Raw genomic sequence first — 11,981 nt, 5'->3', positions numbered from 1 at the left:
TTGCAGGCATGCTTACAGTGTGGATCACTGTCAGACATAGACCAGATCAATTAGGGGGTTCAGGAGGTGTAGCCAGTCAGTTCTAGAGATGTTCCGAGTAATAAAATTAAGCGAGGCTGGCAGAAGGAAGCCGCACAAACCTGTGTGATTCATCTCCAGCCCAGGCAGTGAGGCTGCTACAGCACGAGTGCGTGGTTCAGCCAGCAGCGGGCTCACCTCCATTTAATTGAGTGATAGCTCCCAAATGCCTGCCTTCACTACTCTTACAGGAAATTGCTTAAATTTACAACTGATTGCCATAACACATCCTTACCTGCCATTTCCTCAAACAGAAATTAACTTCCACTAGGAATATCATATAAAATGAGAGAGAAACTCTTCTTCCTGTTTATTCCCAATTGCTCTTCTTTTTGTTATGAGTGCTTACCTTCTTTTTATGGGGTTTTTACTTTTTTTTTCCCCCCCTGCTATGATTTCTCCAATTTATTCACTAACTAAATGCTTTGCAGTAATGGCTTGGTATTAAAACCAGCACAGAAAGGATGCTTTCCTGCAGACGGCTGTCTATCACAATACCCATTTGAATAGAGCTTGAAAACATTGTTATCGTATTTGTTATAGGATAAGGCAGCCACAGGCACATTATAGTTGCCTTTTCAATCTTTAAATTGAAAGGAGGAAAATAACACACTTCAATGCATCTATACTGCAATTACACTTGGAGTATATTGGGTTCATATTCGTGTCTTCTACTATCAGCGACGTATCAAGTAACGAGATAGATTTAGGCAAAACCAATAAAATTTAATACGTTCCTGGAGGGGTTGACTACATGTGCCACGTACATACGGCCAGCCACGCACAGAGCTACAGAAACTACACCAGGCACAATCTGTGTGAGAGGTGCAGGATGCTGAATGTTAAAATGCAGGAGTCCTTGGCGCTTGGCCTCGGGGTAGAGACCTTGAGAGAGCAGGAGCCTCAGGGCAGGGCTGGGCTGGCAGCACTGGAGCCCCCATTTGTCCCCTTGCTGAGCCCAGGGCCACCAGCTGTGAGCACCCAGCACAGCTCTTTGGGAGCCACAGCACCCCATCCTCCCCGGGAAAGCAAAGCAGGAGTTGCTCCTTTCTTTTAAAAGGTGCAATTGCCTCCACCAACTTTTTTCCTGCAGGACGTGGGAAGAGACAGATTGAGGCAGGCTATGAACACCGCCTCAACCATCTCTCCTCTGTCCATGAACAACCATGTTCAGTTACGTTTGTCCTACAAATGCACCCGAGCCTTTAGGGCTAACGGCTTTAGTGGGCTTCTAGAAGCTCTTACCCTTGCCAGAGTTTTTAGATATGAAGGGGACTGCTGCTGTATTCATAGAACGGTTTGGATTGGAAGAAATCTTAAAGGTCATCAAATTCCAACCCCCAGCCATGGGCAGGGACACCTCCCACCAACCCAGGTTGCTCCAAGCCCCGTCCAACCTAACCTTGGCCACCTCCAGGGAGGGGGCTGTCATAACTTCTCTGGGCAACCTGGGCCAAGGTCTCACCACCCTCACAGCAAAGCATTTCTTCCTAATATCTAACCTAAATCTACCCTCTTTCAGTTTGAAACCATCACCCCTGATCCTACCACTAAGCTCCCTGATAAACAGCCCCTCCCCAGCTTTCCTGCAGCCCCTTCAGGCATCGGAAGGCTGCTCTAAGGTGTCCCTGGAGTTTTCTCTTCTCCAGGCTGAACAACCCCAATTCTCTCAGCCTGTCCTCACAGGGAAGTGATCCAGCCCCCTGATATCTCTGTGGCCACCTCTGGACTTGCTCCCACAGGTCTACATCCTTTTTGTATTGAAAGAAAATAATCTACAACTGAAGCCAAGTTTAAATAGGCAGATGTAGAAGTCACCAGGCATCTCAGAGGAACACCCAGACTTCTGATCTGATTTAGGCACAAAATTTCTGTCTGGCCATGTCCAGCGGAAATATTTACAGAAGTATTAAGGAAGAGAAGTTTACTGCCCAACTGATGCCTGGGAAGTTTGTGTGCCTGCAGGATTAGCAGACGTGCTTAGTTCAGCCTGAGGTACCCTCACTCCGTCTTGGATTTGGGTTCACGTGCTGTGTCCAAACTAATTCTTCCTTCTACACCCTGATCTCCACAGATCGGCCAAATCTCTGGTTACTAGCTTTTAATTACAGCCATGTCATTAAGTCATAAGGTCCTCTGAGCCCACCAGACTGTGCTGGGAGAGCTGATGATCAATGCTGAGCTGTGTTCCAGTTGCAGATAACCTGAGCAGCACCGAGGCGAAAAGCACAATCACTGCGATTATTGTGATTCTGGTTCTCAGTCTACTGAGTTCCCTGCTGAGTTCTGGATTTACCTTCACTAATGCTGTCAGTAATCCCTACCAGACGTTTCTGGGACCCATTGGAGTCTATACCTGGAATTCCTTATGCGGTGAGTGACACATCCCTTGCTGACTACTTTCTGTCCACCATACGGATGAATATTTTATTGCCATCAATTCCAAAATTAAGAAATAAGTATCTGTAAAAGAAAACACTGGGAAAAGTATTCTGTTCGGTTGGTTTTGGTTTTCAGTCGTGTCTGCTGGGATACCTGAAAGCTATCTTTTAAGTACCAGTAAAATAATACTATTTACTTGAAGTGACACTGTCTGTCAGTAGGAGCCTGGATTCGCTGCCAGCAAAAGTGGAAACAAAAAAGCCCCAGAAGCTGTAACATGATTTCATGCATGGTGCATGTTGAGAAGGGCAAAGCAAGTTGACAGATACATAACAAAGCCTTAACAGAAAAGCATGTGCTGGACGTGACTACAGTGCAATTTGTAACTTCTCTAAGACCTTACGTCACCGTTTTATGGTATTTGTAGCCTATTTGTTGCTGGGTTACCTCCATACCAAATTAGGCCTCTAAGGTCTAATCTGTAGGATGGTGTCTAGCTTCATTTCTGAAAAAAGTGGTGAATCAGATACATCCACAACAACATTAACTCAGTGGGGTGGCAGTTAGGAGGACTGAGCAATGGCAAAACTGATTTCCTTCTCGAAAAAGCACTTTCATGGAACAAAATAAGTTTTATCATTCCCTTTAAAAAAAAATAAATAAATGTAAAGACACTGAGCTATTAGAGCCATGAGCTCTGTCAAACAGCTCCCTGGAGGTGCCACCTCTCGCTCACCTGAAGGCTTAAGCCTGGCTCTTCCCAGCACATCTTCATCTCGCTGTGGTAACGACTTCATCTCTCCCACTCAATTTGTCTCGAGAGGATTATGTGATCCTCTAATAATAGGTTTGCACTCAGAAAAAAATTCTTTAAAGATATCTGATTAGAGAGTACTTCAGCACGAGCGCTTTGTCCTTCAAAAGCTCTTCAGGTCCAAAGATGCTTTGCTGGAGGAGCAAGAACTTTCTCAAGCATCGTCCTGTCCTGGGACTGCGCTCTTAGAGCTGCCTTTGCCAAAATCAGACTTTGGTGGGGAGGTAATTGTATAGATAAACAGAGTCTTCACCCTCACAAGTACAGGTGGGAGTGTGAAACACACTCCTTTTTCTCCAGTCATGCCTACCACAGCGTATAAAGATAGATGCTGAGACAGCTGTGGGTGTCTTGAAACACAGTAAGTGAGCAAAAGCCCACGTTAGACGATTATTCAGCTTCTAAAACATTTTTGATCATTCTCTCATCACATAAGAAGGTTGTTCATTTCCCGAGCGCCACATCATTGCGCAGCCTAAATTGGCAAGATTTGACCTGAAATGAAAGAACTTGCCAAAATAAATGTTAGTGAGAAAGTAAACTCCCATGCTGGCTGAGGATCGTGGTTACCTTTTGCAGCCCTGTAGAGTGCTGTGACCTGGAAATTTGTTTTGCCATGGGCATATTTTTAGGAAAAGTCATGCATCATTTGATGTGTGAGTGTACCTAATTCTCCTACCAGATGGTCTGAAAAGTCCAGTGACCTCCCGCAAAAAACTGAACCTGTTTCAGTGGAAACATCTGTAAGATGTCTAGTGAGACATCTTGTTTTGGCTCATCACAGAATTGTGGAAAAATTTGGGTTGAAAAGAACATGAGGTCTCCAAATCTAAGCTCTTGAGCAAAGCTGGGCCAGCCCTGAACACAGGCCAGGATGCTCAGGATTTTATCCAGTTGTGATACGGCACACCTCACGAATCTGGGCTCATAGCAAATAAGCATTCTATAAATCACTCAAGGGATGAATATATTATAGTTATGAGTGCTAAATTCAATGAAAAAATTACCTTATATGGTCTTATGTAAGAATAGTTAGTAAGAATCCATTAACTTCAGCACAGGATATAGTTACTAATGCCAAAACACCTGACAGGTACTATTATGTGGGACAGAAATTCTCTAAATGCCCTCATAACTTACTAATGGAATATATTTAACTTGGTCCTAGTCTAGGTGTTCTAACCAATTTAAATAGACTGTTTACAAGTAGCTACATCAGTAGTACTACAGCTCGACCTCTAACATTTTCATTTATATTTTCCAGGGATCTTCACACTTATAGCCATGATACTTTTTCCTGTGAACATAGAAGAAAACAGTCTGTCTGTAGAGTTGGCCCTTACATGTTTATCTATTCAGCAGACACATGACAAATCTGTACACTCGTATGGATATTCGTATTGGATCATGCTGCTCATCATTTTCCTGAACATTGCTTCTATCATCATCATATATTTCTATGATCACGCAAGGTATTCTAAGAAGAAAGAACAGGAGAGACCCATTGAAAATGCACCAAAAGACGTCATTCTCTTTTGAGGATAACACTGAAAAGAGGGTGCAACGAAAGAAAATGACTATTTCATATGGACAATCACAGCTGATCATTTCCATTCCAGCTGAAGCTGTGCGAATGGCTCAATTAACAAAACAGCCCGTTGTGCCTTCAAAGAGATTTGATTTTGCGTCGGGTGTTAGTGTTATGTTAAAGTTTCCACTGGTAAATATGCTGCCTGAACATCTCCAAGGAGATACAGCCCGACGTACACATGATGTCGACACTGTCCCATAGGAATGGCCCTCATGCACCCTAGGGCTCTGCTCTTCCTCGCAGGGACTGCTGTGAAAACACACTCCTAGAAGGGTTCCTCTTCTCTGCACCCACACCAAGAGGACCACTGCCCTCTTGCCCACCCAGCACGGAGGGGATGGCTCCCACGTCCTGCTTTCTGGATCTTTTTGGACCACGGGACAGACTTGCAGTGGCTGCCGTGGCTCTGCACGGGGATGCACCAACATCAGCATCTGTGTCTGCAATTCTCTTCACCATCCGGGTCCAAATGGAAAGAGGAGAGACATTGTTTTGGTTGTGTGTGTAATTTGGGATGCCAAGGGGCAAAAACAGCGTGAACACTGGGAACCCTAGAGGTGATGAGAAATGGTTACTAAAGTATTGGTGCTTCTTTTTGTCCTGCAAGTCTTACCACTGTCCTTTCCCAGCTTGAAGTTCTCTTCCCACAGGTGCCTACGGCAGTGCCCCAGTGACCACAGGCAGGCTTGCAGGCTCCCCTTCCCAGACAGGAGTGTGAGCACTTGGACAAAGTTGCCTCCAGATCCAACCTCCCAACAACACCTTTCCTTGATTCCTTTCTCTCGGTGCTTTCATCCATGGCTGGGGTGGCAGATAGGGCAGCACGAGGACAAGTCGTGGCCTACACAACATAACACAGGAACCCAGTGTCCGCAAGTTATTAATTTGTAGAAACATTAACAAAATGCCATTTCAGGCTATTTAAAGACTGCTGCTGACAGCAAACTGCAAAGCTCCACCTTGAGCAGCCGTGGTTGCTATTCCACCCGCTGCGCTGGGCTGTCATTTCCCCCTGACACAAATGTCAAACAGCAGGTTTTATTAGTGATGATTTACAGCCAGGACCATCCCCATGGCCTGTTTAATTAGTATTTAACATGCACAAAAAGACACACAACTGTAGAACTGCTCAAAAGCAGGGAGCTCCCTCCCTGCCTCGCTGAGGGAAGAGGAGGAGACAGATGTGACCTTAGGAGAGGTGTCATCATGCAAAATCATGCTTAGTGTGTGTAACAGGGGAAGGGCACTGTGCAAAACAGCAGTCAGCACCTCCTGCTCCTTCGCCCCTCACCTCTGCAGTTAGCAGAACAACTTACAATTCTTTTTTTGTGGCGTGGTTTTCCTTTACAAAGTGATTTTCAAAGTCATACTTGATAGCTGTCCTGTAAGAGATGTTCATGAAGAAGAAAAAGCATTTCTGAATAAGGGATGAGAAGACGTGAGAGGTGACTTCTCACTACTTATGTCAAAAAATTAAGTTTCAGGATTAAAATGCCCAATACCGTATGGAGCCGTGCTCATTCAAAGGCAGAGCAGAGGGCTTTTCCATCCCACTTAAGCTGAGTGGGGAGAAAAAAAATAATTAAATCGGGTTTCCAAGGCTTGAGGGACTGCATAGGTCAACAGAAGAGGAGATGTTATCTGCTCTCCACTGCTGACAAGAACCATGCCTAGAACTGCTTTTCGGTGCTGTAAACATTGCAGTTAAACCGTCGGATGCTGTGCACCCGCGAGCTGAGCTGGCCGAGCGCCAGACATTTGCCAGTTTTCCTTTGGCTGCAAAAATTTTCACACAGTTTTCAGTGTGCATCTGTCACTGTTGTACTCAGCCAGCATCCATCACACAATACAATTACACTTAGATCAGGCACTCGCTCGCAGAGAAACAAAGTCGTCCTAAGATACTCGAGGAGCAAAGGCTTGGGCGTTTCTGTTGCACTGATGAACTAAATGCCATACAAGAACTGGGGAAAAAATGAAAGCACACAAAAAACCAAGCCAAACAAACAAAAATAAAAATACATTCCCACTTTTGTAGCTCTGTTAAGTCAGTCCCAAGAGACATTATGCTTGACTGCTGACACACATCTCCAGAAAGTCACAAGGTGGTGAGAACTCGCCTGCTTTGATGTGAACTACAGATCCAGAATCATTAAAACACTAAAAAAAATAATAAAGTACTAAAGCTGTGAGTGGCTCATAGGGCTACCTTGAACTTTTCTCCCTGTGTCTCCCCGCAGAATATCACAACAGCCCTGCAAGGTGGTAGCTGGTGCTGTGTGCCAAGGGGGCTTGTCATATTTTATACGAAGAGGCCACGGAAAAGTCAGTTGTTAGGTAACTGCCTGGGATTTGGAGGCATCTGCTCCGAGTTAAATTACAAAATGTGAGGTCTGGAATTACCAGTCTCCTGAGAAGGCAACGGACTTCCCAGGAGCAAGACGAAAGGAGAAGACTGACAGAGCTGGCCCTGGCCAGAAAATATGTGGAATTAACAAACAGGAAAGCAAACTGCTCAGGTATCAGCTTGCTGAATCAAAAGTTCAGTGAGAAGGGACGGTACATCTGGGTTGCAGTCTTCTACCAAAGGAAGAAAAAAGAAAAGGAAAAAAAAAAAAAGTATGCAACATAATTCCACCTCGCATTTAGGTTTTAGGATGTTAAAAAGACATTGGTCTGGCCCTTGCCAACCAGGCAGCTTTTGAAATGAATGGAGCTGTGTTCAGTACACTTATCCTCTTAATGAGGACAAATTCTGGCAGTTTACCCCTAGGTAAAAAGGAAAAAAGCTTGCACTGTCAGCTTGATGCACTCTTGAAAGAAAAATCAAGCTCCCATCTTATCTAAACCGGGGGTAATTTTACACATTCATCACTCGGCAGTAGTTGAAGCGTGTTGCTTTTCACCAGGGGCTGTGTCTGAGCAGGTCAAGTGAAGGATCCAGGCTGAAACCAGCTGAAAGATGAATCCTGCCTCCAGCAGCTGAGCTCAGCAGGGCAGGATACGTGTGCTGTGCTCCCTTGCCTCACACCTCAGGGTGCTAGAAATGGAACCAGCACCAGCTGGGGGCAAGCAGGCAGGATGGTTGGTGGCCTTGGTGTTTGGACCTGACCTTGGGCAGCAGCACCTGCCACCGTTATACCCATAAAACATCTCTTTTCCTGCTTTTCTCCCCAAAGCAAAAACCTAAGGCAGCCCCCCTCTCCCAATCTGTGCTGACATATGTTGACTAAATAAGTGACTTATTTTGCTCTGGCTAAATAAGTCACTAGGATGCTTCTACTAAAGTGATCATGAGTAATCTAACAGTTTAAAAACAATAATATAGAGAATGCTGCTTGATGACACATTCCCACCCCAGAAGCTCTGCTTCCTACTTATGCAACATCTATTTTGTTTTTACCATGCACTCCAAAAGTTTTGCACTGGATAAAAGTCACACCAAATTCAACAACTGCGGCTTTTCCTCTGAAAACACAGAAGATCCCCAATACCTGGTAAATTACCAGTTACCTTAGTGGTTAGCGCCAACTGAAAACATTTAATAAGACACATTGCAAACCTCACAGCAGGCAAAAGCAATAATTTTTGATGTAGGCATATCTGCTTGACAGCACGGCAGAAGCTAGTTAACTTCACAATTACAGGAAAAGAGCCATCGCGGCTTCACTGCTACCCGCAGGCAAAAGACACGCAGTCAATAAAACCAATCCCTGTCCCCCAGGAGCTATTCTGCTAAAGAGTCACCCTGCTCCTGCTATTTTAAAATCTCTGCTGGAAGGAGAACTGCCAGAATTAACGATCGATGTTCTAAATCAAGTGCAGTATCGCTGATGCAGTAATGATTTTTATTATAAGAATATCAGAGAATTAAAAATAAATATTACTGTTACGGCCCTGTGGCAGGTTTGGACAGTGAATGAAAGGGAGAAGAGCCTGAACTCAGGACCACCATGATGTGGTGCTGTGCCCCCATGATGTCAGCTCTTGTCGCGTTGACCGGGTGCAAAATCATAGAATGGTTTGGGTTGGAAAGGACCTTAAAAATCATCTACTTCCAATGCCTGGCCATGGGCAGGGACACTTCCCAGCAGACCAGGTTGCTCCAAGCCCCGTCCTAGCTGGCCTTGGACACTTCTAGGGGTGAGGCACCCACAGCTCCTCTGGGCAAACTGTGCCAGGGTCTCACCACCCACAGCAAAGAATTTCTTCCTAATGTCTAACCTAAATCTACCCTCTTTCAGTTTGAAACCATTACCCCTTGTCCTGTCTCTAAACTCCCCTGATAAAGAGTCCCTCTCGTTCTTTCCTGTAGCCCCTGTGAAGTGCTGGAAGGCTGCTAGAAGGTCTAAAAGCAAAATTGCAGCTTTTTCTCTCAGTCCCTTCTCTAAATGAAGCCTCTGGGACAGCAACTCGAGCATAAGGCAGCTCAAGAGATTGTGGCATGAACACATGCGGGAGAGTTTAGCTTTATTCCCGTGCTAAGGCAGCCCTGGATTGTACCAGGTTTTCAACACTCGCTGTCTCAGCAGCTTTTTGCTACTCGAGCACCTCCCCTCTGCACGAGCCCACCCAACAGTGCCACGTTGTGTATGACGGTGTCACCCGCTCCGTCACACGCCAAGAAAGCTGCTGAGGTCAGATGTAAGCTGGGAAAGCACACGTATTCCTGGTGCCTTTGGAATGGGAAGACCAGCCTCTCTTGCCCCCCATCCCACCTCTCACCTGTGAAAACTTCTGATTTAAAGACACCACTTGGTTTTCTATGGCTCTAAAAGTGATGCTGGGAGAGGCAAAGGAAGCTGTTTGGGACGTTGGGAGCTGCAGCCGTGTCCTGCACCGTGGTGGCTGGATTCGCTTTTTTCATGAGCCTCAGCTAAAATGTGGGGTTCTTAAAGAATTTCCACAGTTCTAGCATTGCTGGTGAAGCACACATTAAAGCTGCTCTAGTATGAATATCAGAGCCCCCAACAATCAGATCTCACATGAATTTCCCCCTTGTTAGACAGTTCTATGTCCCATATGGAACACAGGTCAACTTCATGCATGAGAAGCTCCAAAACCTGTTGCCAATGTTTTCCAGAGCACTTCAGATTTTGTGAGGCGTTGCCCTGGGTCTCTCACCCCGTGCTTGGAATGGGCTTTTGTCAGGTGGTTTTTCTAGCAGCATTTCCGCCAAATAAATGCTTCCTACTGGCCCCTTGAAGAGCACACAGAGCATGGCACAGGGTGGGATGGATGCACCTTGAGGGTGGGAGGTTAGTCTGGAAGGGAGCACTGGTGCTTAAACATCCCAGGGAAATCCCTCGCTTGGAAAAACGTACTGCAAAGGCAGAAACAAAGCTTTTACCCTCAGTATAAACATTCCCTTTATGGATAATTTTTTTTGTCATCAGTGCTCCTAGGTGACCTTCTTGTTCAGTCTTCTAAAGGATGGGCACAAGCTAGTAGTTACATTTCAGGGATCATCCCATCGCTCTCCTGCCTTCTCATTCATCTTTTACAAGGGATCTAGATAAAAATTACAATGGCATTCAACAAGGGTCTCTTTAAAGTCGCTTTTTGGAGAGGATTTTGTGGTACCTCCTCCTATGACCACTGCAAAGCAGTGCGGTGGGAGTAGAGAAGCAGTTTCCCAGAGGAAAGCCAGAAGGAATGTTGTCTTAGCTAGGTAATAGGGATGAAGATCTTTTCAAAATGAGAATGGATCAGTGTCAAAACTTAGTTAAGAGAGAAGTTTGCTTATAAACTAGAGACCACAGTGGCTGGCTTGGTCTAAACTAGCGGGCTGCCCTCGAAGGACACGGCTCCAAGCTGAGCCCACTGAGCTGTGCCCAGGGATGAAAAATACCTACAGCTCTTCTCCCTGCACTTTTTACTAAGGCTAAAACTTTACCCCATCCTACTGAAGGGCAGAGGAGGGCAGCTGCCTGTGGGGATGGAGCAGCAGGTGCTCCCACAAGTTGTTTAACACCAGGGGCAGTGGCTCAGGTGTCACAGGGCTACACACCTGTCTAGGATCTTAGATGAGTCACAGCCTGGTCTTTTTCATTTATTTTCCTAATAAAGCAGCTGCAAATCTTCGAATATTGCAGGGATGACTCACTTTTTTAGGTGACAGGGTAGAGGTGGTGGTGACAGGTATTTCTGTAAGCAAGCCTGATGCATCCAGTTATCTCAAGGCAATGAATTCAGGCATCAATGGGCTCCTGCTGCTGGAGGAGCAGTGACTGTGGTGGTCAAACCACATCCAAATGACCTCTTAGAAAGAGCTGAAAAGTAAGGAATCCCACAAAACAGCATCCTCTGCAGGGAATTCAAGACATGCAGAGTTATCCTTCCCTGCTCCGCCAGCGGGGCTCTGCTCCTGAGCCTCGCAAGAAAACTTTTGCCAGAAAAGAAGGGGATGGATGCTCTGAGCTGCCCATGGGCCACTTTCCTCCCGGCTGTTCGCCTCGGAACCATGAGAGGGCAGCAGCCTCCTTCCCTGGCAGGCTTCCCCTCGCTTTTGGTCCTTTTCGGGTTTGTCTTCCTCCGAAGAGGAGGGTGAAAAAGAGAGAGGAGAGAGAACTGTCTTAATTGTACATGCGAAGACAATATTATATTTCACCTCCTTCTCTGACACACACACACACAAAAACCCACAGAGAAAAAGCGTTACTCAAATCACACATTAATTTTAGGCCCTCTAATCAATACCCAGACTCTGTGGAGATCCTGGAAATGAGCACAGGGCTTTGCTTATACATACGCTGAAGAGGCTTTCTTGGCTAGCTCCCAATATTAAAAGAGGTCATTATCAAACTAACCAAAAACCCCAGAGGCATGTGAGGCTAGAAGATGCTCAAAGCCACTCAACCCAGAGCTTCTGGCAGGAATTCAGCAGAGCTACCAAAGCTATTGATTGATAATCATTAGAAATGCGGACTTAAAGAGAAAAATGAGGTTTTTATATAGTGCCAGTCTTCAGAGCAAAAGGGTAAAAAAAAAAAAAATACAAGTTTTGCAAAGGTTACCAAGACAATGTTCCCATATTTCTTGATCAATATGGTATGAGCCAGAATGGCATCCCAAATAAGAATAAAGCAGCATTGCTCAAAAATACTTTTCCAAACA

The 11,981-nt window shown here is 45.4% G+C and overlaps 1 protein-coding gene across 1 annotated transcript; it reads left to right on the top strand.

Annotated features, from left to right (window-relative positions):
• Nucleotides 1–2,252: 2,252 nt before the first annotated feature.
• On the top strand, nucleotides 2,253–4,813 carry CLRN3 (clarin 3). Its single transcript, XM_009876379.1, has 2 exons — nucleotides 2,253–2,451; nucleotides 4,539–4,813. The coding sequence occupies exons 1-2, from the start codon at nucleotides 2,253–2,255 to the stop codon at nucleotides 4,811–4,813; spliced, it is 474 nt and encodes a 157-aa protein (XP_009874681.1).
• The last annotated feature ends 7,168 nt before the right edge of the window (nucleotides 4,814–11,981 follow it).

This window comes from Apaloderma vittatum, unplaced genomic scaffold (assembly GCF_000703405.1).
Source record: "Apaloderma vittatum isolate BGI_N311 unplaced genomic scaffold, ASM70340v1 scaffold14339, whole genome shotgun sequence".
NCBI lineage: Eukaryota > Metazoa > Chordata > Aves > Trogoniformes > Trogonidae > Apaloderma > Apaloderma vittatum.
This window is presented reverse-complemented; position numbering and strand designations above follow the sequence as displayed.

Bases quoted from the DNA above. Each gene is read 5' to 3' on its own strand.
- CLRN3 (XM_009876379.1), top strand. From the start codon at position 2,253: ATGCTGAGCTGTGTTCCAGTTGCAGATAACCTGAGCAGCACCGAGGCG. The intron at 2,452-4,538 runs GTGAGTGACACA...TATATTTTCCAG, and splicing joins TACCTGGAATTCCTTATGCG to GGATCTTCACACTTATAGCC.